Source organism: Mauremys reevesii, linkage group 18 (genome assembly GCF_016161935.1).
Source record: "Mauremys reevesii isolate NIE-2019 linkage group 18, ASM1616193v1, whole genome shotgun sequence".
Classification (NCBI taxonomy): Eukaryota; Metazoa; Chordata; order Testudines; family Geoemydidae; genus Mauremys; species Mauremys reevesii.
The window spans coordinates 18,028,469-18,056,094 of record NC_052640.1 but is presented as its reverse complement, the minus strand read 5'-3'; the positions used below and the strand labels follow the sequence as shown (position 1 = coordinate 18,056,094).

The 27,626-nt window shown below is 43.5% G+C and overlaps 1 protein-coding gene across 2 annotated transcripts in view; it reads left to right on the top strand.

The window, feature by feature from the left end:
- The window catches only part of PI4KA (phosphatidylinositol 4-kinase alpha), a 93,928-nt gene extending 76,519 nt beyond the window's left edge, over positions 1-17,409 (top strand). For both annotated transcript variants that reach the window (XM_039505481.1, XM_039505480.1), the window contains exons 42-55: positions 110-163; positions 1,182-1,302; positions 1,583-1,712; positions 5,293-5,363; positions 6,227-6,299; positions 6,674-6,744; positions 7,369-7,478; positions 8,164-8,268; positions 8,696-8,821; positions 9,131-9,251; positions 10,377-10,536; positions 13,136-13,225; positions 14,528-14,611; positions 16,728-17,409. In XM_039505481.1, coding sequence (XP_039361415.1) covers positions 110-163; positions 1,182-1,302; positions 1,583-1,712; positions 5,293-5,363; positions 6,227-6,299; positions 6,674-6,744; positions 7,369-7,478; positions 8,164-8,268; positions 8,696-8,821; positions 9,131-9,251; positions 10,377-10,536; positions 13,136-13,225; positions 14,528-14,611; positions 16,728-16,779 — 1,368 coding nt within the window. In that variant the 3' untranslated portion in view covers positions 16,780-17,409. The remainder of the gene's footprint in view (positions 1-109; positions 164-1,181; positions 1,303-1,582; positions 1,713-5,292; positions 5,364-6,226; positions 6,300-6,673; positions 6,745-7,368; positions 7,479-8,163; positions 8,269-8,695; positions 8,822-9,130; positions 9,252-10,376; positions 10,537-13,135; positions 13,226-14,527; positions 14,612-16,727) is intronic.
- The last annotated feature ends 10,217 nt before the right edge of the window (positions 17,410-27,626 follow it).

Sequence of the window (27,626 nt, the reverse complement as noted above, 5' to 3'; positions counted from 1 at the left end):
GAATGAAGAATGAAATTCCTGATGTCCACGCGTTTTTTAAAAAAAAAAACCCACATTTTTTCCTTGACACTAGCAAAAAACTGATTTCTGTTTTTTTTTCTTTTTTTAGGATGCCATTTTATTCTACATTCCACAGATTGTGCAAGCCCTTCGCTACGATAAGGTGAGAGTGTATAAATACTGCATGATCCAGACGTTTTGTTCAGAGCGTTTTCAAAAGATGTTTTATTAGCTCTGAATTAAGAGAAGCAGAATAGCCACAATTTAGGATTTGAATGATGCTGCTTCATATCCAGTATTTATAAGAAAAGTGATGGTCTTTAGAGACAGGTGTGTTTCAGAGGCACCTGTTTAATCTGCATAGCCCATGTATATTAAACTTATAAGTAGCCTTCAATAGATGTGAGGTTCTTTGTATCGCTAACCCATCGTAGAATCGGAGGAGTCTGCATGAACAAGCTTTCTCTGCGCCGGCATGTAGTTGGCAATCACTATTACTAACAACAGAGAGGAGCTAGAGGTTTAAAAATGCAAAGTGATACGTACACAGATGTACTACATAGATACCAGGTCATATCCTGTTCATGTTGGAGCCTGGGGCAAAACTGGCTCTATGGTAGACCCAGGAATGGGCTCCCAGATATGTAAGCCTTCCCATCCACCCACAAACTATTTATATTTTGGTCCATGCAATGTCCTTAAACCAGTAGAAGAGGTGACCATGTGTTGTTTTTCTCCAAGTTTAGTGCGTCCAGATGTCCTCCTGTCATTGATTGTGCTGTGCATTGCATTAATGCATCATATCAGGAAATCTTGCCCCCAGGAGTCATAAGACTCAAGCCACAGAAAGCACTTTAGAAAGGACTGAGTTGCCCTGAACATGTTAACCCCTTTCTTGAACGAAGGAAGGGAAACAGGCACAGAGAGTGAAGTGACTCTTCCCAAAAAACAGGTCAGTGACAGAGCTGAGAGTAGAATCTAGGCCTCCCGACTCCTAGTGCAGTGCCCTGTCCACCAGATCATGGTGCCACCTTCATGTTCCTAGAAAAGCACTCAAAGACATGGCCATTGTCTTCTCTTTCCAGTCTTTAAATATATTCAGATGTGAAAGTTAGATGGTGCTGATGGGATTAAGCTGTGGCACTAGTGTTCTGGGTGACTGTGAATTTGTACTGTCGCAGATGGGCTATGTTAGGGAATACATCCTGTGGGCGGCTGCCAAATCCCAGCTTTTGGCTCACCAGTTTATCTGGAACATGAAAACCAATATCTTCCTGGATGAAGAGGGACACCAGAAAGATCGTGAGTACTGTATGCTTGGGCCTAATCTCTCCTATTCCTTATTTCATGGATTGAATCTCCCCCATCTTTTTTTCCTCGGGAGTTATGAATCTTCTATTTGTGCAGATAAGACCCATTTTGTTGAAGGTTTTTTTCTTGTGGAATTCAGTGAAGTAGGTGCATGCATGCTTGTGTTTGTGATTCAAAGGAAAATCTCCCTTTTCCCCTCTTATTAGTTATGTCTTTCTGGATAGGTATCAAAGCTTTTACTCAGGCTTGCTTCTTTTGGTTACATATGCAGCTGACATCGGGGAACTGCTGGAACAGCTAGTAGAAGAGATAACTAGTTCGTTATCTGGGCCGGCCAAGGAGTTCTACCAACGGGAATTTGATTTCTTTAATAAAATCACCAATGTTTCAGCCATCATCAAGTAAGTGTGGGAGTTCAGGAGATTGAGCTGTTGTATAGCTCCCTAATCTGCAAATAACTGTTGTCCTGAATAGGAAGCTTTGCTTTGGGTGGGATCTGAGACCATGAATTCCCAGAAAGATTTAAAAAAAAAATACTGGTGTATCAAAAATTAAATACATTTTCCCAGCAGCTTATGGATCTGTGCTAGTAAGATACAAAAGCTTGTTTTGCTTTATATTTCTATTGATTAGTATCTGGTCAGACCTGGGTAAACTATAAGTAAGCAGTGACTGTTTTCATAGCCCCACCATCTGAAATATGCATTGCAGTTTGGGCCATAAAGAAGTGGTGATAGATTGAACTTTGGTTTTTAAATTAATCTGATTTATCTTTGTTTTGCAAGCAAGCATTGGGAGTTCAGTGTTGGTGGAATGACATTGAGTAGGAAAGTGCAGCTAGGCAGGAATGAAAATGGTAAAACTACTGATGCTTTTGCGCCAGTAGAACAAATCCCACAGGCCTAGTTAGTGTCATCTGCCTCATTAAAATAGGCATTTGGATAGGTTAGAGGCATTCTCCTGGAAAGTTAGGAAAGCTTGCTTCACGCAGGAAAAGCAGCACTGAAGTATGTAGGTATGTCAGGGTTTTCCATTATTTTCTGCAAATTACAGCTTGCTGGAAGCATTTTGTTTTGGATTTAAAGAACCACAGATGTGCTCCAGCAAATGATACATGTTATATTTTACTAAAATCTCCTCTTCACAAAGGCATTTCTGTGTGTACTGTAAATAGAAGATTTATCCTACATACGTAGCAGTGTTCTGTCTTATTCATAAAGTGCTGTTATAATTCGTTGTTTCTGGAGCAGCAGACCAGCTTTAATGGAGATAGATTGTGATGTCTCACACTGGATTTTGTTATCACTTAATGAACATGAAGCTTCTGTTCACCGAGGTTTTGGAAACCAACAGTGATAATAGAAAGGAAGTGCAGTGAAAGTACATAATGTAACTTTTTTAAAGTTTGCCAGAGGATGGCAGTGGCTTAGCACACAAGCTCATAACCTAAGTGTGCACTTTTGTTAAACATTTTAAAACATTCTCTGACATAGAAAGTAGCTGAAAGTAATGCAGAATATCTTCCCTGTAAAACAAATTGGTTTTACTTTTTAAAATGAAATTTTGCTAATTGTCAATTAACATTAACATTTATTAATACAGGAAGATCAGGCCAAGTGGTACAGCTGTCGCAGGAGTCACCAGATATGAGGAGACTTTTTTATGTGTGTTGAAAGGTTGGATACGTTAGGATGGGCTTAAAGGGGCCTTTTCTGCCTTAGCTCCTGAAAGCATTGGTGCCTGAGTGAATGTCCCACTCATTTTTATTGTTTTAAAGTTATGAGTAAATAGCTTAATAGCACTGGCTTTAACCAGGTAGGCATTTTGCAGGCATTTCCGTCTTCTACTCCATTCCAGGCACCTCTTAAGCAAAGAGTTCAGATAATGTGATGGATCACGTGGGGGGTTTGTAAAGGGCACAAATGTGAATGAAGATGTGACCTAGCATGATTGAATGTCCTAAGTGCTATACTCTGGTCTCCAGAAATGAGAAGTGGTGCAGTAACCCACTGTACCACCTAGCTGCATACCAGAAAGAACGCCTTTCAGGTACTTGACTTGCAAATCATTGTAAGTGTGCAATTGCATGCCTAATGTCCACAGACATTTGCCATGACTGCATGTGCAAATTGGGAAATTTACATGCTAATTTATAATTTATGTTTCCAGTTATCCAATTTTCACCTGCAGTGTTGGTAAGTGCGTGAACAAATTAGGAATCTAATTACACAGACATTTTGCCTGTCTGTCACTTTGAAAGTGGTCTAAACTAAACCAGAAAAAGGTGCCCTTATTCTGGAATAAATGCCCATAACGGGAGTTATAGTGGTTGAACTATAAGGGGTATAATTATACTGGTAAATTTCCCTGTATAGACAAGCCTGAACTTGTTTAATTCAGGCCTTTGATGCTATTTTGCTATTTACATGGCTTACGACCTGTTAACACACAGGTTTTGTATCACTTTAATAATCTTGGTTTAGACACTGATATAGATAAAGCACTACAATCCCCTAGTGCAGTGGTAAGAAGGTGCTTATGCTGGGTATATCTTATTCTAGTACATTTATAGAGTAAGCTATGCCAATAAAACACCTTTTTCTCTTTCAAGGGATTGCACACACATGCCTTCCACTGCAGGTGTATCTACGCCCAGTGCACTTGAGTCAGAGACTTTTGCCAGCAGGTCACAACCATGATCATCCTTGGCTGAACAGAACTCTGGATCTTATAAATTAATTGTTTAATCAACCAGAGTGGCTATTAAGTGTTGCAAAGCACTCGTTTCCCTTTGTGCTGAATGGGAGCCTGGATTGAGAATTCAAGGATCTTGGTTTAGAGCAGTGGTTCTGAAACTTTTGTATTGGTGACCCCTTTCATATAGCAAGACTCTGAATGTGCCCCCTCCCCCATAAATTAAAAACACTTTTTAATATATTTAATACTATTATAAATGCTGGAGGCAAAGCGGGGTTTGGGGTCGAGGCTGACAGCTCACGACCCCCCATGTAATAATCTCATGACCCCCTGAAGGGTCCCAACCCCCAGTTTGAGAACCCCTGGTTTAGAGTGCATTATTTGGCATACAGGCAGATTTCCTATTTTGCCTGGGCAGCTTCACATTAATCATGTTAAGTTGTTCTATAGAGCTTTTCTATGACTGCCAAGGAAAAGCCATTTATAATTGCACACAGTTTGGTACTCTGTAAACTACAAGCACTGATAAGGGCTGCAGGCCTTTGAGAGGGCTTTGAATCCAAGGATTTCCTGGTCAGTTCTGAAAAGGACTTGGAGCCTGCGCATATGAGAAACTCTTCCTCCTGTGATCATGTATTGTGGGCATGTAGCTCAGCCATTTAAGGATCTGTTTTATATCTTATGCTTGGAAAACATGCAGCGCATTTGCCACCAGATTGCTAGGGTGCTAGCTTCACCTGCCCACACACACTTGGAAAATTGAAATTATACTCCCAGGTGGCCTTTCAACTGGGGAGAGAAGGGAAATAGACTACTAAGGCTTGTTGCCAGCTATTATACAGTATGTGACTACCTTTCCTAGCCAGTGTTCTGCACAGAGGTAAGAAACGAGTTTTTTTTAAAAGAAAAAGGCTTTAAAAGTATTAGTATAGGAAAAGCAACAAAGAATCCTGTGGCACCTTATAGACTAACAGACGTTCTGCAGCGATGAAGCTTTTGAATATGCACTTCTTTCTTCAGATAGACTTCTTCTTCTTATCTGAAGAGAAGTAGTCTGTGCGCAAACTCATACTGAAAAATATACTATATGGCTTTGCAGATTTGCAGATCCAGACTAATCCACACTAAGTATAGGAAAAGGTTCAGAATCGATACTGAATTAGTGTGTATAAAGCTGCAGCAGTGCAGTAAGTGATTGTTTCACATTTAAACAAACAAAACAAATGTTTCTTCCTAGAATAACAGCAGACTTCAGCAAGTAAAATAAATTGTCTTTCTTCCCAGGCCGTTCCCTAAAGGAGATGAAAGAAAGAAAGCTTGTTTGAGTGCTCTGTCTGAGGTGAAAGTGCAGCCTGGTAAGAAGTGGTCTAATCATATTGTCGGTTCCTTTTGCATTTAGCATGAATACTGTACTTTGTAGGAGTGATTCATGGGAATTTCATAACCATTGGTCTCTTCTCTGCCTCTTTTAATATTTTTGCTGCCTGGGGCTAAGAAGTGACTTGTTCTATTGTTCCTTGTCAAGCTAAGCATGAACATGGTAGCACAAATATTTGTGTAATATCAACAGTGTGCATGGCATGTCACAATCCAGATATGAAGATCCCTGCCCCAAAGAGCATGAAGGACAGACATGAAGGGAGCAGTGCAATTGAAGAGCGAGGTTAAGAAAACCTTTTGCTTTGTGTCACATGTTTCTAGTAGATGATGGGCGGGCAGGCTATGCACGTGAAGAAATAAGTTTTCAGGGATGAGAAACATCCATCTAACTGCCCTTCCCTCTCCCTGCCCTCTATCCCTTCTATACATATCCCATACTTTGAAAGTCTCTACTGCTCCAAGACACATTTTTTCCCTCTGAATCTCACCTTTAAAACTTTTAGAAGGAAACCTCTCTAACCCATGCTCATTTCTGTACCATGTGTCCATTACCAGGGGCCCTCACTATATCAGTACTTATGAGGGATTTTCTGAGGGATAAGTTTTATCTGTCAATTAATGACCAATCTAAAAGGTATCCTGTGTCCTTTACAAGACTGCAGGCTATAGCCTATAGACTATCCTATGGTGGTAGATAGTAATGTATCCATTTCTAACTTCAATATAGATTTTAAAATTACATGAATCAATGTATTATCAAACTTGTATAACTTTACTCTGTCACGGTAGCTGGTGAATTTACTTCATGTCTATCAAGTTCTCTTCTCCCCTTTTGTAGGCTGTTACTTGCCCAGCAATCCTGAAGCGATTGTTTTGGATATTGACTACAAGTCCGGAACTCCTATGCAGAGGTAATTTGCAGTGTTGTTGTAGCCTTGTTGTTCCCAAGATATGAAAGAGACAAGGTAGGTGAGGTAATATCTTTTATTGGACCAACTCTTTTGCTGGTGGAGGGTACAAGCTTTCAAGCTACACAGAGCTCTTCTTCTGGTCTGGGAAAGGAAGCAGTGTGTCAGAGGAGTAGCTCATGCTTGTACCTACCACCAACAGAAGTTGGTCCAATAAAAGATACTACCTCACCTCCCTTGTCTCTTTCCTGTGCAGAGGCAACATCATGTTTTGTCCCTTGGGTAATCTTAGTTACAATATTTAGGTCTTTTCTAGGACGTTTTGTTGGTTGGATACATCGAACTCAACTTCCTTATGTGTGTGTTTGTACTTTCAGTGCTGCAAAAGCACCATACTTGGCCAAGTTCAAGGTTAAATGGTGTGGAGTCAGTGAACTTGAAAAAGAAGGTCAGTAATATCGTTCTTAACCATTTATACTACTAGTTAACAGTCAGTGACTCATTGGAATTTCATGCTTTTGGTGGATGGTATCGTTCCAGTAAAATTGGGTTCAAATTTTAACATAAGGCATGATAATTCAACTGAATTCTGTAAATTGTAGGGAGGAAATAAGCTTGTTGCTTGAGTTTCAAGAGGCGAACCAGATCTTGTGAAAACAGGGCAGATATTTGTGTACTAAAGAAATTTTGCCAATGACTTTAAGTCCAGCATGTAAATTAAGTGTCTTTGGGTAGTTTAGAAAACAAGGATACTCAGGTTAATTCAGCTGTGCAGTCCTTTTTAAAATCAGAAATTTCAGAAGGATTTTTAGCTCCTGGGCTTGACTTGTACATGCACTTTTCAGGCAGACCATGAGAGCTATTTTGGAATATAATTTGTATAAATTCCACCTGTACTGCAGAATACATAACATCTTCAGGAATTCAGTGTTCCTCAGTCCAATTCACCCTGCAATGAAGAAAATCTCCTGTAGACAAGTGAAGTGTTAAGTTTCCAGTACTGTCATTTATTGTGATTCAAGGCTGCTAATTAAGCTCCATATTCAGGTTTTACTTTGTGCTCTATTTGCAGGTCTGCGTTGTCGCTCTGACTCCATAGACGAAAGTGGAGAAGAAGGGGTTGACAGTAAGAAAATCTGTTGGCAGGCAGCTATCTTTAAAGTGGGCGATGACTGCAGACAGGTAAAAAGCTTCTGTAGTAGTCGAAAATTGATTGACAGCAGTTGTGTTTTAAAAGGGAGTAAGAATCACACTTGAGTACACTTCTCCATGGGGCTCTTAGAGTCAGTGTTTAGCTTATTACAGAGACATAATAGTGAAGAGGGAGAACTATATTACCCCATCCTGGAAAAATGGTGGAAAGAAAATCTCATACGTTCAAGATACAGCTTTATCCAGTGCCAAAAATGCCCATTAAAGCCTCACACTCCAAACAGCAAACTTGATTTAAAAGTGTAGATAATGGTAGTGCAGCAGTGGCTTCCAAAGTGATGTGTGTTATGTATTCAAACCTGTTTCTTTTTAACTGAGAGGGGGAATATTGGCTACTATGTTGGAGTTACTCCTACTCCTCTTCTTAAGGAATGCCAGGGATTTTAATATCCATCCAAGGCAAGCAGATAAGTCTTCTGTGTTAACACCGTATCTGAATGACATCTGTGTACACGGACTTCCTGCCCACCCAAACGGCATTTTCCTCCCTTGCTTTTTTCCTCTACATATACAGTGAATGCAACACTAAGTACACATCTGCTTACTTTCTGTGGAGTGTTTGTTTGCTCTGTTGTTCTTCAAACCACTTTCATAACCAGTTGGATCTTGTTGCATGACCTTTCTCATATTTATGCCTCTTTTTGTTGTTAAACAGGACATGTTAGCTTTACAAATCATTGATCTCTTCAAGAATATATTTCAGCTAGTAGGCCTGGACCTGTTTGTGTTCCCCTATAGAGTGGTGGCCACAGCCCCAGGGGTAAGTGGACAATTAACTATTCAGAGTGTGAACAGAATTAAGCATGGCTAAAAGGGGCATCTCTCTTTCAGCCCATATTCCTCTAGAGCAGGGAATTTTTATCCCCAGATCACCTTCCCCTAAGCTTCTAACTGGGCTCTTGGTGCCTGTGACACTCCTATCCCCTCTCCCTTGAGAATATGTTGTATGAGCAGCAGAAAGCACCAGAGAGAAGTACCTCTGGGAAGTAGTCATGAATCTCCTCGTCAGTTGGTTATAGGAAAGGTGGAAAGTTCGGGACATTGTTTTTATGAATAAATGGGAAATGTATATTTGGTGTTCTATAAATTTTTACCCATGTGTCCCATGGGATCTGTATAGCTGCCATCAGCCATGAGAAATGTATTTTGGGAACGTGCTTTGCAGCCTTGTTTGTCTTCCCCTTCAGTGTGGTGTTATTGAATGCATTCCTGACTGCACCTCCCGTGACCAGCTGGGCAGGCAGACAGACTTCGGAATGTATGATTACTTTACAAGGCAATATGGGGACGAGTCAACCCTTGCTTTCCAAAAGGTAACATACCAACTGGCCAGACATAGCAAAATATTGACTCGAGAAGCATTCTGGCTATAAGAAATACCATGATGCTATATTGTATAATTATTACCATAATACTGTACATGGTGTCAGATGCAGATAATCCACTTCTCAGCTGTGAGCAGGCTATGCACAGAAGCTGTTGTAGTACTGGAGAAAGTCATTTATTTAAAATAGTGTAACCATAAATGGAAGAAATTCTTTATTGGATTATATCTGCTCTGGGGATGGTGTAGCACACTAGCTCTCCTCTTCTGAATTTGTTCTAATTTCTCCTTTATGCAGGCTCGATATAATTTCATCCGCAGTATGGCTGCCTATAGCCTCCTGCTGTTTCTGCTCCAGATTAAAGACAGACACAATGGCAACATCATGCTGGACAAAAAGGGGCACATCATTCATATTGGTCAGTTGTGTCCCCTTGGCCCTCTGTATGTCTCTGCCTTTTCATTCTGCTGCAAGATATTGTTTAAAAAAATGAATTCTCCTCCTTTGAAGTCATTCTCTGTTCAGTGATTTCATGATTATCAAAAGGATGGGAAGATTTCCTGATGTCTGAAAGAAGTGTGCATTTCTGTACAGTTTGTGATTGTGTGCTGCTTTATAATGCAGACTTGCAAATTTCTACCAGTCTTAAGCAAGTACTTGTTTGGTTTTTAAATTTTAGATATGCTAGTGAAGTATCATTTGATTTCTTTCATCACTGTATGGGTGATTTTTTAGATTTTGTGCTTTAGTTGGTAAGTTTACATAACCAAGGCTGTGTAACCTCTGCACAGAATTTGCGTTTATGGAATGAGAAGCTTACTTATGTACTGAGTTGTGATACACCTCACATTAAGTTTTATCTTTACTTTTGTATTCGTGCACTCTAAGTTCATCTGCAGACACACTTCAGAGGAGGGCAATAGGAGTGTGTACAACATGTAGTCATAATGTGAGGTCTTGGGCCCACCTCTGTTATCCCTTTCAGCTGTTACCCCCACTAGTAGGGGAGCCAGATTGGAGCAGCTCCATGACTGGTATCCTCATGGGCAGAGAAACCATGGATTTTTGTGCCATACTTTGGGGACAGTACCAGGAAGGCTAAAGAGTATTTCTGGGAGAGGTGGGATACTGAGAGGAATTTTGCACTAATTAGAGATTCTGGGAGATCTTGAAGGTAGCCCTTAAAGGTGTGCATTACATAGTCTAGCCTGGAGTTGACACAGGGATGGAAGTGATTTGAGGTCTGCATGGGAGAGGAATGGTCACAGTCTCTGGTCAAATATGGCTAATGAAAGGGACACGAACTGTCACCATGGGCTAGGCTATTGTCACATAAGGCGAGAAACTCCAGCCTGTACAGAAGACAGCCGGCCCTTTAGGGGGTGAGCCACGATAGGCTGACTCCGTTTACGCTCAAGTCTCCACATGGATTCCTGGTTCTCTTTGGATGTAATTAAGCATTTAGTTTCTACAGCGATCAGTGCCCTATTAACCTATACAGTACATTCACTGATGTATTATATGTGTTTGTGTGTGTGTGCAGATTTTGGTTTCATGTTTGAAAGTTCACCTGGTGGAAATCTGGGCTGGGAACCAGACATCAAGCTGACGGATGAGATGGTGATGATAATGGGAGGAAAAATGGAGGCCACCCCTTTCAAGTGGTTCATGGAGATGTGTGTCAGGGGGTACCTAGCAGTCAGGTGAGAAGGCTTTGCATCTCTCCTCATTTGCTCACAGTCAGGAGCGCTTCCACATCTAATTCAGTGGCTAAGCAGCAATTAGCTTTCTTTACTGCCTAGTGCATTTGAATCTCATGCTTATCCGAAGGCCACATCCTGTGCAGATGGAATCATTGCTCCCCAAAACAGTGATAATCTTCCCTTAGATAATAGACATGACTCCAGAATCTGAGACCTTGCTTTGAACTATGAAGAACTATGAAAACTCTGCCCTTGCCATAAGGAATCAGCCTGTATTCAGCAGATAATGGATATGATCTAAAATCTGGGAAGGGAAGAGTACTCTGTCATGGGCCTGAGCCTATCCCAACATGCATTTCTCTTCCCTAACAATGCCAGAGTGTGTGACAAGGTGGCTTCTTACAAAGTTTGCATTGACTTCTCAGTCTGATTGAGCTTCCTGGTTTCTTGTTCATTTCTTGTTCATACTTGTATGTCACATGGGGGAATTCCTGCCATGCTGATCTTTAAGTGTAGCCCTTCCCTTGCTTTGCAGGACTTAGTGTGTATGGTATTAATAATCTGGGGTATGGAGAAATCTTATGAATTCCTTTGGAACCTCTGCCATCAGCACTAATAGGACAACCACATTTAGCTCCAGCTGATGTGATGTGTATCAGGTGGGCCATAGAAGGTGGGGCCAGAACTTCCATTGTAAAGCACGTAACAGTTTGGTGAGCCCAGCTGTCCAGCTTGCAGCCAGCCAGTCACAATGAAGATTTCTTAAATCTTTACTTTGGTGCTAGCACCATCTAACTTGAGCAAGGGAGGCAGTATTGCCTACTGAATAGGGCGTGGGGCACTGGTGGTTAAGAGAACTAGATTCTGTTCCCCCTTCTGCCACTATCTCAGGGCTTGTCTGTACTTACAGCTAAATCGGCACTGCTGTGATCGATGCAGCAGTGTCGATTTAATGGGTCTGGTGAAGACAAGCTACATCGATGGCAGAGCACTCTCTCATTGATGTCTGTACTCGCCTTCCACTTCTTGGGGAGGTGAAGTCGGCGGGAGAGTGTCTCCTAAGTTACATCGACATCAGTTATGTAACATAGGTAACTGAAGTAGCATAACTTAGGTTGACTTACAGCTTTAGTGTAGACCAGCCCTCGCTGTGTATCTTTTGGGTAATTCATTAAAGGTACATTTTCAGACAAGTTGAGGGCCGCCCTTATGAAAATTTACCCTTTAATCTCTCTCTCTGTCAGATTTTTTCTGTCTAAAATGTGGCTATTTCCCACCTTTCGTAGAACGCATTTGAGATGCTTCCGTGGGAAGCTTTCTGTGGATAGGTCTTCGATGCTGAGTTTACTCAGCGGATTGGCACCTGGTTAGCCTACCCCAGGTCTGAGCAGCTGCACTGCAAAGCCCTTGCCAAGTTACTGTGTCCTCACTGGCACTGCACTCACTCGTGTGTTGCTAGGATTTCTGACGGCATATCCTGTTGTTTTCTGTGCTGCACTAAGTGGAGCCAATTCTTATTCCTTGAATTGTGGGAGAACTTGTCTGCCTTCTAGGCACTTTAGAGGAATTGGGGGAAGGAACTGGAGGATCATCAGCACTTGAGTGATTTAACCTGCGTCCTAATTGAAAAGTGAGACGGTTCCAGCCAAAGTGAAAGCCAACTTGAGCATTAGTCTGTAGTCCCAGTGGAGCCAGCTAGCCTGGTTTGAAAGCACCACCCCATTTGGGTGAGAGTGTTTCATGTGTGGACAGGAGAAGGGTTAGGGGCAACACCCAAGTAAAATAGCTAAAGTTAACTGTGCAGTGAAGATGTGCTCTGTAAGTGCTAAGTATTATTGATGCTAGCTTAAAAAATCAAAGCTTCCTCAGTTAGTAGCCCAACCTGGGTCTGTCTGGGAGCACTTGTCATGTCAGCCGAGTTCAGTATGTTAATTTTGGCAGGCCTGGGAAGGGTCTTAAATTGAGGCAAAAATATCATCTGAATGTTGGGAGTATTCACATAGTAGATAGTGGGTAGGGTTGCCAACCCTCCAGGATTGTCCTGGAGTCTCCAGGAATTAAAGAATAATCTTGAATTAAAGATTATGTCTTATGATGAAACCTCCAGGAATACGTCCAACCAAAATTGGCAAACCTAATGGTGGGGGATAAGTAATGGAGGGCTACATAGAGGCGTTAGGAAATAGTACCATACTAATGGATTTCCCATGCTATTGGCTTAAGAGCAGTGTGCTGTTGGATCCAGCTGATTACATTTTTACTATTGCCAAAAGAATGTTACTTCACCCAAATACTGTTTAGTACCATTCTCCCCAAGGTTGTTATCCATCTCACACCATTCTGCTTATCTGGCTGCCAAACACAGGGGAGCAAAATTGCCTTTGTCGCAGTAATTTAATTAGGGTGACAGACTGTGAACAGCAGTACATATCCATCAGCAAACATAAAAGGATTAAACTGTGTAGATTTAATTACAGTAAAAGGTGTGATCCAGTTCCCAGCTGAATTCCTCAGCTTATGCTCTGTATCCAGCAAAGGCAGGAAAAGTTTGAGAACTCTAATTGCTTTTTGCCATCTCTCTCTCTCTCTCTCTCTCTAGACCCTACATGGATGCTGTGGTCTCTCTGGTTACCTTGATGTTGGATACAGGGCTCCCCTGTTTCCGAGGGCAGACGATCAAATTGTTGAAGTAAGTCATGCAGCTAGCTGTTAACCCTTTCATTATTTTTTCACCATAGGAGCATTGCCTCTACTGTTCGTCTCAACATAGCAGCAGGTGTAGTTTTACCCTAGCCAAATATGGCCTAATAAACGTTTTGAAGGAGAATTTGATTGTTTTATAGCATCTCTCATGCAATAGGGATTTCAAAGCACTGTGCACAAACTGAGTTAAATTCAGCTAGTGCTGTGAGTGTGCAGGTAAATAGAGGAGCTTTTAACTGCTCAGCATAGGTGCCGACTCCGTGGGTGCTCCGGGGCTGGAGCACCCATGGGGGAAGAAATAGTGTGAGCTCAGCACCCATCGGTGGCCCTGCCGATCAGCACCTCCCCCACCCCGACCACAGTGCTTCCTGCCCGCTGGCGGGCCCCAGCGATCAGCTACTCCCCTCCCCTCTAGCACCTCCCACCTGCTGGTGATGAGCTGTTCAGCTGTGTGCAGGAGGCCGAGGGGGCTGGGGAAGGGGCAGGAAGAGGCAAAGCAAGAGTGGGATGTGCTGGGGAAGGGAGTGGGAAGAGGTGGGGGTGAGTCCTTGGGAGAAGGTGTGGAGTGGCGGTGGGGCCTTGGGTGGAGTCGGGGTCGAGCACCCCTGGGGAAGTTAGAAAGTCAACGCTTCCACTGCTCAGCATTAGCAAACACATAACCATAGAGGAGAGAACCTGTTTGAAGAAGGGGGATGTTGTCCAGAATCTAAGATGATCCCCTGCACTCTTCTCAAATGCCTCTGAGATCTTTAACGTTCACCAGGACAGGCACCAAGGGTCTAAATGTGTTATTCTTACAGTACAGCACTCCCCTAATACTGCATTACAACATCAGTAATTTAGTGTATGTCCAGCTCCTAGCGTGGCACTTAAATCAAACCCACAACCTTCTGACTCTAGCATTAGCTCTGAAGTCACCATTTCCTACAGACATTCGTTCATTCCATATGGTGGGGAGGAGACCGTCTTAGCCCCAACTTACACTGTCTCCAAAGTATAGATGTTTGAAGGGCAGGAGCTGCAAGAGAAAAGGAGTTTAGTTCGGTCTCTCCTCTTCCTAGAGTTCTCACGGGAAATCCAGCCACAGTTTTACAGTATCGATCTCTTCTCTTATGAGTACCAACACTTAGGTGATTATTCAAGAGTCACTGTCTGTGGAATACACTGGGTGCTAATAATTACTACAGGAGAAAAGCTGTACAGAACTAATACCCAACTGTTTTTTTTCCCCCACTGTAAGAACCAGAGGAGCACAGCTAATGTGTGCTTTTTTCCCCCCACCATACAGGCATAGGTTCAGCCCCAACATGACGGAGCGGGAGGCAGCAAACTTCATCATTAAGATCATTCAGAGCTGCTTCCTCAGTAACAGGTCTGGCATCTTCTGTCTGTCTTCTCCCGGTCTCTTCCCTAGACTGGACACTAGTTGGTTAGCCTCTGAGGGGGTTAAAGATTTTGTTGAACTACTGAACCATAGAGGGCATAAAGCTCGGTAATTGTTGACCTCATGGTAATGCAAGATAGCGGCCCTAGCTTGTGACCATACTGTACCTTACCATATATTCCCTATTGTGAGAGTAGAGTAGTGCTAAGCTGAGGCTGGTCCGCAGCAGTTTCTGTTGGCTGGTCTAAAGAACGTGGGATTTTCTCTGCCTTGGCAGACAATGGCCTAATCAAGTTCAGCAATTTGTCTCTAGCAGTGACTTATGCCTGATGGCTTCACAAGGCAGCCAAGCACTCCAGCCCTAATATTGCACCTAGCTAATTGTGCTATGCTGTTTGAGGGTTGGGAATCCTTTCTGATCTATGCAGGGATTGGCTGACAACAGGGATCTCTTGCCTGCTTTTCTGAATGAAGAGAGATTGTGACCTGCGTGCTCGTTGCCTTTTAGAAAGCTGGGAGTATATATGCAGAGGAAGCAGCATGTACAGCCTACTGGACTGAGCGTGAGGCTTAGAGACAGGAATGCTGGGATTTAAAATAATTTTTGCAACCAATTTGCTGTTGCCTTGCCCAGTCACTTAATCTCTGTAAAACAAGGAGAGTAGTACCTGCTGTCAGTACAGCAATTTGAAGATGTAAAGCAATATATAAGTGCAAAATTATTATTTGTGGAGAAAAGTATAACCTACCCTTCTCTGTGATAACTGTTCCTGTCTTTCCAATCAAACTTCTCTTCATACCTGTGTATCACATTGATGCGTTAGTCATCCGACTACTCGGCATGACGTTGCATAATGCACAATGGTTCAGAAAGAGAACAGCACCTTGGGGAGCAAAGACAACAGTTTGGCAGCTTGGCTCACCCAAGCCAGTCTGGGTGTGCTTTGTTCTCTTGGGATATGGTATTTAGTGTACTGAATAGAATAAAGCACCGCATTGGCTTCACGATAACCCCCCCAAAACCTCGTTAACTCATTACCCAGTGGTAACTGTGTTCATGCCTCCTGGTACATAAATAGTTTTACGCTATCCTATGAAAGATTTAAAGAGAAAATGAAATTAAATGCAAAACGTATATTTTAAATATTAGGTTTAGCTCCTACTGTAAAAGCTGATGTTGGCTGCCTCTACTCCTACTTTGGCATAAGATACAAGATCACTTCAGATTCATCTTTGTCACAAACATAAAAGTAATATTTAGGTTTCCTTGTTAATATTTCCACTATTGCTACTCTGATCACTTCTATTTCCATTGTTGTTCCTGTTCTGTTTTAGGTTACTTGGATTTTTATCTGACCCTGCCCCTGTGCAGTACTCTGAATACTACTGAAGTGAATTATGTATTTCTTTCCCCTATCTAATCTGCCTAAGGTGCCTCTTGCAAGTCTAAGCACTGAAAGTTTGTTTGCTGCTATTGCATAAAATAGTAAAACAACTGCAACTTTGTCCCTTTTTTTCTTGCCTTAGTAAAGTGCAAAGAAGTTATTCTCTTTGGCCTCGCAATGGTGGAAGGCTAGTCAGAGCCATGCTTAGCCAGTCCAGTTAGTGAGGCTGTAACTCTTACTATGTTATAAGTCAGTCTCTCCTTTTGATGTTGCTGCACCAGTCCTAGTGTCAGTGACAAAGCGTCTCTCTCAGGTTAGCCTTGTAGTCACTAACATGCCCAACTGTAATGTAGTACTGTAGCATAGTTTCCACTTAATGGGATTCAGCTCAGGATTAAAAAGTGGAGAGGGAAGTAGTATGATTTTTTTTAAACAAAGGACCTGCTGATTTAATCATGACATTATTGAATGATTTCTCTATGTACTCTCTGCTGACTGGCATCAGTGCCAAATGAGCTCTGCTAGTCTAAACTGGAGCAGACTGTTGTGTTACTCATCATGACGCTGCTTTCACAGTGCCTTCAATGTGGAGGTCTAAGTTTAATTAGAGGTTATCATCCATGTATCTTGCATTTCTTTGGGATTTCATTTTTGCAGTTGATCTGCTGATGCATTTCTATAGCCTCTCATTCACCCATGATTCTTCTGTTGTTTTGTAGGAGTAGGACATATGACATGATCCAGTACTACCAGAATGATATTCCGTACTGAGAGACGAGGAGAATTAGTCTGGGGAAAATGATACTCATCACATCCCAATGCCTTTTCTCCAGACTAGTAATAGGAACTGTTCAATCACGCTTCACTGTCTCCAGTCTCTCGTGTGCATGTACACATTTTACTGGACCCAGCAACAATCAACAAATCCAATTAGTTCCTCTTTCTACTGGGATATATATTTTTTCTGTGGTTTTCTTGGAGTTGGCTGCAATCATAAATGAACATCCCCTTCTGGTTATGAATGTGTAAATCCTCAGAGGTAAAGCTCGGAAGTATGGGAGTTTTTGTGCAATGCAAGGATTTTCTAGTGAGTTTAAAAATCCTTAACACTCCACCCAGTAGAATCCCCTGAAAGTGAAGGGTTTGAAGTTCTCTTTGGAGCAATGAAGAAGTGTTGATTTGCTCTAATTATACTGTAGAAAAGTAATGATAATCGTCCAAGGTGGTGATGTCTCTGCATCTGTGTTAAGACTTTGCACTGTCTATGGTCCCTGCTACATGGTCAGTATTTCATATGTACATGAAGAATGTATTTTTTTCCCTTTTGTGTGTTTTAAAAAAAATAAAACTCTACTGAAGATATATTTAATCTATAAAATGTAATAAAGATCTTAGACTTAATTGTGCCTGTATTACAAATCCTTTGAAATCTACTCCTTTTTCACCCAAGGGTTGTAAGCTGCTTGGGTTTGGTCCAGCACATCATTCTGCAAGTTCACACAGTGACTACTGTTCATGTTCATTGTGGGGTTTTTTCCCACTTACCTACAATCTCAATCCTTCTTCAGCCTTGGGCATATTCACTTTTAAATGGTAGATTATTATTTCTATAAAGGTATTTTCTGTGCAGAGTTCTCGCACCTGGATTCAGCTCCCTAAAATGACATAAGCAGAGCTCCCAATATGCTTAAGGATTCTTGGTCCTCGAGGGCAGCAGTAGTATGTGTCATGAACCAGGACATAAGAACGGCTATACTGGGTCAGACCAAAGGTCCATCTAGCCCAGTATCCTGTTTGCCGACAGTGGCCAATGCGAGGTGCTTCAGAGGGAATGAACAGAACAGGTAATCATCAAATGATCCATCAAGGATGTGGGCGGTCAGGCTTAGTAGTCAGAGAAGAGGCAGTCAGGCCAGGAACAATACTGAAGGTCAGAGCAAGAGTCCGGTACCAAAAGTCAGAGCCAAGGATCACAACCAGAATCAGGAGCTGACCGGGATGGACAGGACGGTAGCATGGCTGAGAACAAGGTCTGATCAGGCCTGAAGCAAGACTAGGAACAGGCAGGCACTGGTGAGATTGTAGCTTCAGGAAAGAGCATTGAGCAGCCGGAGGTCAGTTATTGCTGTTGGACTTAAGAGCAGGGTTGCTGACTTCCTCAAGCAGAGTGGTCAATCAGGTGGCCCTGCTGTGGCTCAGCTGTGCTCGTGGGCTGCCCAGAGACTGGGCAGTTGCAGCAGCAAGTCCTCATTCTGACAGTATCTGTGTTCACCAGTCACCCCTTTTCCCCTATGGCTACCACAGAATTTAACTGCGACCTTGGAAACTTCCAGTAGGTCCATTCTTTACCTCCCTTTGAGTTCAGCAAAACAGCTCCCATCTCAGCTTGCTCAGGGTCAGTCCTGCCTTGAGTAGCTGATCAACCTATGTCCCTTCCTGCTTCCCAGTCAGGTCTGGGTGGTAGTTAAGGCCTACCCTCAGAAGCTGGCAGTGCTAGTGGTCCTCCATTCCCCTAGGTGAATGATTGGCTGATCAAGGACACTGCTCTGCAGGGTGTCAGAAGCACATTCCACCTTCTTACCAGCGTGTTGGCATTGCCAGAGTTTGTGGTAATATACCCAGAGTCCCAACAGACAACGAGGGTACACAGGAGCCCAGCTACATGTAACTCAATTAAAACGTCACAGTCAGGGTGCAGGGTCATCACTAGTCTGACAGAAAGAGGATGCAAGGGCCAACAGGTGAAAGCTGAAACCATGCTGCATCTGTTGGGTCTCATGGCTGCAGCCATGTTTTGTACCCATGGTGTTTTGTGGAGCTCTCATCTTTCCCCTGTTTAAAAACAAAAAAGCGTTTTCACATTTTTGGCATGGGCCTCGTTCTTTCCACTAGCTGCAGTTTTATTTTTGTTCTTTTTTTGTCTGAGGAGATCCTGGAATGACCAGCTTTGCAGCAGTGAGAAACCTGCACAGATGGTACCTATTGAGAAGAGAGAATTATTTACTTCTCATCCTACTTCACTGAAGATACTGAGCCCAATCCTCTAGTCCTGCCAAGCACATCTCACCCAGAAGGCCACAATTGGCTTTCAGCCATCTGTCCGCTCCCCTGATCCAGACCCCGGTTCAAACTAAATGCTGCTCTCACGTATGTGTTACTACCCACAGCCTCATTCCGACAGCCAGAAGTTGCTGTGGGCTGGGGCATCCTGCCGCTCACTTCACTGTGAATGCTATCGATGATGCTACAGGGGACCAGATTTGCTTGCTTTACGGCCTCTTTGCACCACTGGAGTAGGGCTCAAAATTTGGCCATCATATTGTAGGATTCGCACTCACTTCCCCATACATCTCTCCTCAGAGTTTGCAGGGGAACTTTATTAAAGATGAACAGCACTTGATACTTTTTCTAATTTATCTTTTTGAGGCATTGTCTCTTTCAAGCATTTTGGCTTATTTTCCCTTGGGGAGCCTTCACTTTCTGCTATGTCAGGAAGGATCCAAGGGCTGTGGTTACACTCTATTGGTGGCATACAGCCACCGGTGGCGTGTGGAGGTGGCTCATGCTCTGACTTGCTAATGCTGTCCTTAAGGATCAAGTTATGTTAACTGAGTTGCGCTTGTCTCACGTGAAGGGGACACATTAGGGATATTGCTCATAATGATCACTACTACCCACTCCAGCAGAAGAACGCTGTAACAGTTCTAGGGCAAACCCCTAAGATTGTCAGGGGCTAGGATTGCTGACTGATTCAAAATTGCAGTCGTGACCGAGCCGATGCAGGTGGTGGTAGTATTGAGCAACATTGTGTGCTCGCACCTTTTAAGGACAAGAGCAATGTGCTGCTTGCTGATGTTCTGCTAGGGCCCAAGGAGCTTAGATCTTGGACCTACAATCTGGCTAATAAAATCTTATGGTGGGGAGGGGGAAGCACTGGTTGGTAGAGCTGGCCTTTGCCTCCCTTGATGAGGGCTAGGTGCCAGCATCACACTGATGACTGGTAGGCTGTCTCCTGATGGGGACAGTCTGCCCAATTACTGCCCTGTCTCTGCCACATTCTCCTTCAAGAAAGGTAGATCAAACAGTCCTAAGATCTCCTTCACTTAGATGTTGGACTTGGGTGTGGCACAGGCAGTACTAGTTTAGCTGGTGTTGAGTAAAAGTTCTGTTCACATGCCAGCTGTCCATCACCATTGCTCTGATGTGCACGGTGTGGTTGCTTGGCTTTCCCGGTGCCTGGCCACAATCCAGTCTTGGATGGGAGCCAAGACAGATGCTATGGTCACTCCAGCTAGGCAGAAAGGAGGAGGTATCTGATCCTTTGACTGAAGTCACACTCGCTTACTTTGGGGATCCTGGAGCTTCAGGATACCCCAGATAGCAATTGTTGTCCGGACTTTTATTTCATTTGCCTCCATCTCTACTTGGCTAGGACGCTTGCTGCTGCTGTTGGAAATGAAGACTTTGACACAGTGACCTTTGCCTTTGCTACCTACTGTGAATTGCTGCAGCACACTCCCTCTGGAGCGGCCGCTGAAGCCCATGTAGAAGCTGTAGTTCATGCAAAATGAGGCTACATGGCGGGACAGCACTAAGCCTGTGCTCTATACCTTGCATTTTAAGGTGCTGGCTTGAATCTGCAACGGGCTTCGTGGGACAGGTATTTTAAAATACACACGTCTACCTGGCTTAGCTCAACAGTAAATTCAGCTGGGCGGTGACAGGCCTTAGATCAGCATACCCTGGAGCTGAGGCAGGGCATTCCCATTGACAGCCCTAGCCTCTACAGTTTGTTTCCCCCTGATTGAGTAGGAGTTGTTTGACCTTTGCAGCAAGATCTGTTTGTTCAGGCTTTTTCTGAGGAGCTGGAATGACAAGGGAAAGACTTGGATTTCCTTTTTTTAGGGGATCAGGGCATTCTGGGATTGAGCTAATTTTGGTTCTATTTTTATTGCTCTTGTGTGTGCATTTTCCTCTCCTGCACCTTGGGTGATTAAGAAATGCACTGTATAAACTGAATGCTTAAATAAAAATGCCTCAAGCAAGGATATAAAGAGGGAGGAGCAGTTACTGTTAGCTGTAAATGGAGATGACCCAAGAAGCAACTGTTTTAAAAGAATGCAAGGAAAGTTTAGGCTAATGAAGAAGAAAAAGCCCTGACTGAAGACAATTTGACAATAGAAGAAGCTATCCTAAACTAGTGGAATTATTATTAGGAGATTTAAAGCTAGACACAACAAACAACTGCTGGGAATTCAGTCAGGAATAATGAATACAGTCCTGCCATGTAGAAGGTGGATTAGCTTAAAAGGTCACTTCCAATCACGTAGTTGAACCCAAAGATGTGAGAATGCAAGTAAAGCATTCAGTGGTGCTGCTCAGAAAGAAAATGAGCAATTAATTTTACCAGTTTTGGGAACATGGGCAGGCTCCTTTTGTGTTGTGCTTTTTTTTGGTCAAATGTGCACAGAAAAATAAAATCTATCGGAACACAATGCATTCTCAAGGACAGCTGTTGTCTTCACATGAGGTCAGTTCACTCATATTTGCACTATATTTAAAACAGAAAAGGACCCATGCTTAGGGATACGCCGACATAGTGTATTTGCTGGCATGAAATCTGGTGAACACGATGAACTCCTCTTCTTTAATCAGAAAAAACACTCCTGCAACTTCCTGTCTTCCCACCCCCATTTTGCAAGCTACAGTGCATTCCAGGGGCACTTGTGCCCTCACAGCTGCAGATCTCATTTTAATAAGTCAAGTGTGCATCCCTCTGAAAGAGTAACTGCCCATAGTATCTTCAGGCATTTCTCTGGCTTAAGCTGACAGCACTGAGATGTGAAATGGAGAAGATTGTGCCAAACTGAATCCCTGCCGAGAAGTGGAGAGGATTAACGAGTTTGCATTTGATCATGCAAATCAGTACACTAGTGCCAAATCTTTCTAACTGTCACATTCTGTACCTTCACTTTCAGACTATGCTAGGCCGAGGAGAGAAAATGGGGAGATGCCTAAGACTATTCCAGACACTTTCGAGGCATTGACTCAGTAGTTGGACAGGACATTTTCTGAGTACATCTACCTGCCCCAGCAGGATGTAGCAGATGTGGGGAAAATTTTCAGAAGTGCTTGCATCCTGTTTTCAGAAAGGACTAAGGTGGTGAAGTCCCAGTGACTTTGTCTCCTAAGTGCCTAAATCAGTTTTGAAAAAGAGACTTAGTTTAATTTGTGGGTAAAATTTTCAAAAGTGCTTATGTTCTAGTGCTTCAGCTGTGTGGGGATTGAGGGATTAAAATTATATATATGCCATCTGGGCAAAGATGCCCCTCCCCCACCCTCAGGAATTCTGGGTCCCAGTGAGACCTGAGTTTCAGGGTCAGAGTCAGTCGCAGTTCAGTTTGTGTTTGCAGTGCAGGAGAAAGGAACAAAATTTATAGCCACTCATTTGCATCTGCTGGATCCAGGGTTCCGTGCTGCTGATAACTTGATGGACAGTATTCAAATGCTAATCGTGTGTGTGTGTGTGTGTGTGTGTGTGTGTGTGTGACTGAAGCAGAGCAATCTGGCTGTGTGATGTTGTGGCTGGTATGCGGTGTCTGAGTACCCCCTACGGATAATCAGCACAGGCTGCAGCTTGTCCGGAAAATGCCTGGAGCCAGCTGAGGTTGATACGCTAGGAGAATAAGGATCCATGGGTCATTGAAGAAGCTGAGGAGAAAAGTAAATACGGGAGCAGGAGCTGGATTCCACTTTGTAAAGTGTTCAGAGGAAATTCTGGCTATGTTGCTGCCAGTGTGGTTTGGATTACATCCCTAGTAAGTTGGTGCTGCTGTGTGCGCGGGGGAAGGTTTCACCACAGATTTACACACACACTTTTACTCCCCCCAGCACCCCCTTATAAAATCACCATTGTCAAAGTGGGTCGAAACAAGTGTAACAAAAGGATGCTCCTAACTGTAGGCTGAGTTTGGAAGCATTTATAATAATGAGGTTTGACTCGTAAAGGAAAAGATGCAGCCCCAGATTCTGATCTCAGGCTGCACTATCTCCATGTACCCTGGTATACTAGAGCTCAGAATCTGCCCCACGCTGCATTTCATTCCAAGCTATCCACACCACCACTGGTAGGGTAGAAAGTGGCAAAGGACCAGAACGAAGCTCATGGCCAAAGGCCCTGGGGCAAACCCCTGTTGTTCAAAGGCTCCTAAGCTCTTTAATGTCTGTGTATCACAGACAACCTGTGTTTCCAAGGTGTCATCTGAAAGAGCCTCACCCCAGAACTATTCCCTTGCTGTATTGTAGCAGTGCTGGCACGACTTTCTAGTGCCTCCAGTCACTTTCCCCGAATGCTGCGTTTTCAGGGTGAGGTTGAGAGCTTTGCATAGGTATAACTTGTAGTCCTTGAAGGATATCCGAAAAGCATCCTACATTCCATTCAGTTGAATCTCTCCCCACTTTTAGAGCTGCAGTTCCAGTATTGCCAACTTCAAGCTTTCAAATACTGTGAGTCAGGCCCGAAAATCATGAGATGGCTTTAAAATGTATGAGACTTTTTAAAAATAAAGAATACATTTGGGTTCTTTTTATTCACTTTTCCTGCATTCTGAGCCTTTAGGTTACACTTACGCCTAACCCACCAAAATGTGGAACTTTTTTTTTTAATGAAAGGAAAGGTTCTCATACAGTCTCCAGATTCCAGAAGCTGTGGCTTTAAGAAAAACAACCAACTTGTTATAAAATTGTAAGAGTTGGCAACACAGCAGGTGGCTCCCAAGACAAATGCGTGGCCACGCAGCAGGGAAGGAGCAATGGGATGAGAAGACTCCAAAGCAAAATCTCATGCCTTCAGCTTGACAGACAAGCAAAGACAGGTATGAAATGGGAGTTCCAGCACTTTGCTACAGAGTAGCCTGCTTACCATCCAACTGAGCACTGGCTGGAGTATTTCATCAACAACTTTCAAATCAGCTATCTTCAGAGCCTGTGTGTTTCCAGGTGATGAGTCATGAATAGGAGTTAGGTGGTGGTACTATTGTGAACAAAAATCCAACTGGTCCACAATGCCCAAGTGAAAGTGAATCCCACACACATTGCAAAGCAGTTTCCAGCCCCTGGCTGTGCTGTGCATGCATGGCAGCCAGGTGTAAATTAACAAGTAATCTAAGTATATGATGGTATTTATGGGTGTTCTCTTAGAAGTATTTTTATTACTTTAATTAAGTAACAAATTTACAAGAACAGCTTGTGCTCTGAGCAGTGGCTCCAGGAGCCCTGAACTCCTGAGTTCTGATCTTAGTTTTAATTAACACGGGCTGTCTGTGCCAGTCTCAGGCAAGTTACTTAACCTTTTGGCCTCGTTTTGCCTAGGTGTTAAACGGGGATAATGCTTGCCTGTCTGACAAGGGAGAGGATTCCTGGAGGTGGGAGAAGATTTGGCTGTAAATGGCAGGTTAGTGGTTCTAAGACTATGGAAGGTTCCTGTGTCTTCTGATATACCACCACACAGGTGGAAACTGTGTCTAGCTGTGTGAGACCCCTGCAAGGGATTCCTGACTCCCGGCCCAGTGTGTTGGGACAGGATGAATGTGAGCTCCCCTCTGAGGAACAGAGGTTATTGTTTATGGCTCCTCCACAGCACAAAGTCAGGAGAGGGAAGAAAACAAACCTCACATGAGAGGAAGTGCAGCGGCCTCAGGGAAATAGCATCTGGATGCCCATCTCCTACCAGGCCAAAAAGGGGCACGAGGAAACTAACATGCTGAGGAGCTACCGGGGGCATGGAGGCGACCGGGCGATCAAATTACTTGTTTGATCTGCTGCTTGAAGAAGGCTCCCACTATGCCACCTGTGACTCAGCCTGGCAGGATTCCCAGGCTGGCTGGAAATAAGGGTAAAGCTGGCTCCTGCAGCCACTATGGAAGTGCCTTTGTGCAGGGATGATCCTTCTGTCTAGAATTCCAACAGGAGAATTGAGAGGAACTGGGCGAGGCTTAGTAGGCCATGCATCAGGCTACTGTGCCTCCAGGGATGCGAAGAGGAGAGATGGAGACCAGTCAGCCCCCAACAGGTGGCCAAGCTCCCCAGAGCTACAAGGGGTTGGAGAATTGAATTTGGGTCTCCTACCAGGCAGCACGGAGTACTAGCACAGGGCATGTGGGCTGATCTGTGAAATCATTGTCATTTAACTGCTGCCTGGCTTTATATGGATCTAGCCAATTTCCTCAGCCTTGTTGACTGTAAACTCACAGTAGCTACACAAAGCTGCCAGCAGAGGACACTCCACAACAAGCTATAATGGATGTGAAGGAAGGCTGTTAAGGGAGTGAAAGAATCTCTGGCTTTACTGGGACCAGTGGTGGAACCTGTGACTTTCAGCGAGACACAGCTGCCAGAGAGGGCATCAATCTGGTGGTGCTTAGACCCCTAAGCTGTCCCCCAGGTTTGGAATCACTAGATGCTCTCACATCACAGAGTTCCTATCCTGGCATGGCCACGTGGGCTTGTTGGCTTTCAAGGTAGATCCATGTAGCTGACTCTTGTGTTTTCTCAGAGGAGACCTTTAAAAACATGGGTCCTGTTTGCCCGGTGTGAATAATAAAGAGTCTAAAGCACATCTACAAAGAGCAGGGGTTGAACATAAGAATACAAGAAGGGCCATACTGGGTCAGACCAAAAGTCCATCTAGCTCAGCATCCTGTCTTCCAACAGTGACGAATGCCTTGGACATTGTGGCCCAAATTCCCTCTCACTATTGTGCTGTGTGCTGGTTGTCCATCTAGCAACTGCCCAGCACCCCAAAGATGGCTGGATTTCAATGGTACTGTTCATATGTATTTTGTAAGTGCCTTGGGATGAAAGGTGCTCTATAAATGTAAGGTGGCATTATGTAATAGCTACATTGGTTAATATTCATGGGCAGCTAATACGTTCTATAGTTACTTAGGAGATATTTTCTTTCTTTAATCCTGCTCCCTGTAATAAAACTGCTACCATTCTCAGCTGAGAAGGCATCTTCTCAGTGCTATATCCTGTGTGGTGACCCTTCTGTGGAAGGGGTGAGATTGGCTTATGAAATCTAGAACACCCTGGAGTAAATAGAGCAAAGGCTATAGGATGGGGGAGAAAACAACTCTATAGGTCACAGGAGAGATGGAAACCCTTTGACTGAACCAAGCTCTGAAGAGCTCACAGTCTCAATGCTGGGAGATTTCCCCCATGTTATAAAGAGTATATTAAAGGCACAGGACTTTAATCCAGGCATGAAGGGGTTAAGTCTTCCCTCTCCGGTTTTATATAGTATGGTTGAGATCAGATGTTTGGAATTGCCTGACATGAACATGACACCTGATCTGTGCTATTATCATGCTTAATACCTTCATCTAGGGATGGGCCCCAACAACAACCTTGGGGTTAGGCAGACCCTACTCCCACCCCTGCATGCCCACCCCCAAAACCTTTGGGCAAGTTTGGATCTAAATCAGAATTTTGTGCCTTGGGCCTGTCTCTGTTTTCATCATCAAGCCCTACACCTACACTGTGACAATGATTAATAAAGGGGAGGCAAGTACTATCGTAACCTGCCAGTTGTGTCTAGCTAGACAGCTAAGAGCTACAAGGAGAGATTCATTGCAGAAAGTGTGTGGGAGCATACAAAGGGTAGTCTGCCCCTTGGCAGGCAGATATGACTGTGAAGAGAATCAGACTGGATTAGAAGGGAAGGTTAAGCCCCAGATGGGAAGACAGTTTCAGAGGGGTTAACCGTGTTAGTCTGTATCAGCAAAAACAACATGGAGTCCTGGTGGCACCTTAAAGACTAATAAATGTATTTGGGCATAAGATTTTGTGGGCTATAACCCACTTCATCAGATGCATGGAGTGAAAAATTCAGTAGGCAGGTATAAATATACAGCACGTGAAAAGATGGGAGTTGCCTTACCAAGTGTGTGGGTGTGTGTGGGGGGGTGTCAGTGCTAATGAGGCCAATTCAATTAGGGTGGATGTGACCCATTCCTAACAGTTGACAAGAGGGGGTGAATATTAACAGAGGGAAAATTACTTTTTGCAGTGACCCAGCCACTCCCAGTCTTTATTCAGGCCTAATTTAATAGTATCAAGTTTGCAAATTAATTTCAGTTCTGCAGTTTCTTGTTGAAGTCTGTTTCTGAAGGTTGGTTGTTTTTTGAAGAATGGCCACTTTTAAGTCTGTTATTGAGTGTCCAGGGAGACTGAAGTGCTCTCCTACCCACTTGGTAAGGCAACTCCCATCTTTTCATGTTCTGTATATTTATACCTGCCTGCTGAATTTTTCACTCCATGCATCTGATGAAGTGGATTATAGCCCACAAAAGCTTATGCCCAAATAAATTTTGTTAGAATCAGAAAAGAAACTAAGATAGTTCCATGATGACACCTTAAAGGGACACCAGGACCCTGAAATCCTAGTCAGATTCAAATACCAAGTTGACCTTTCAGGTTTTTCCCCTGGTTCCCAGCCCCTCTGCCAGTGTGGTGGCTTTCCAGTCATGTTTTTCTGTCTTTCACTGCATTTGTCTTTCCCCTGTTGCTGTGTGGGAGACCCATACCAAGCACAGGGGAAAGTGACTAAGGCCAATGTG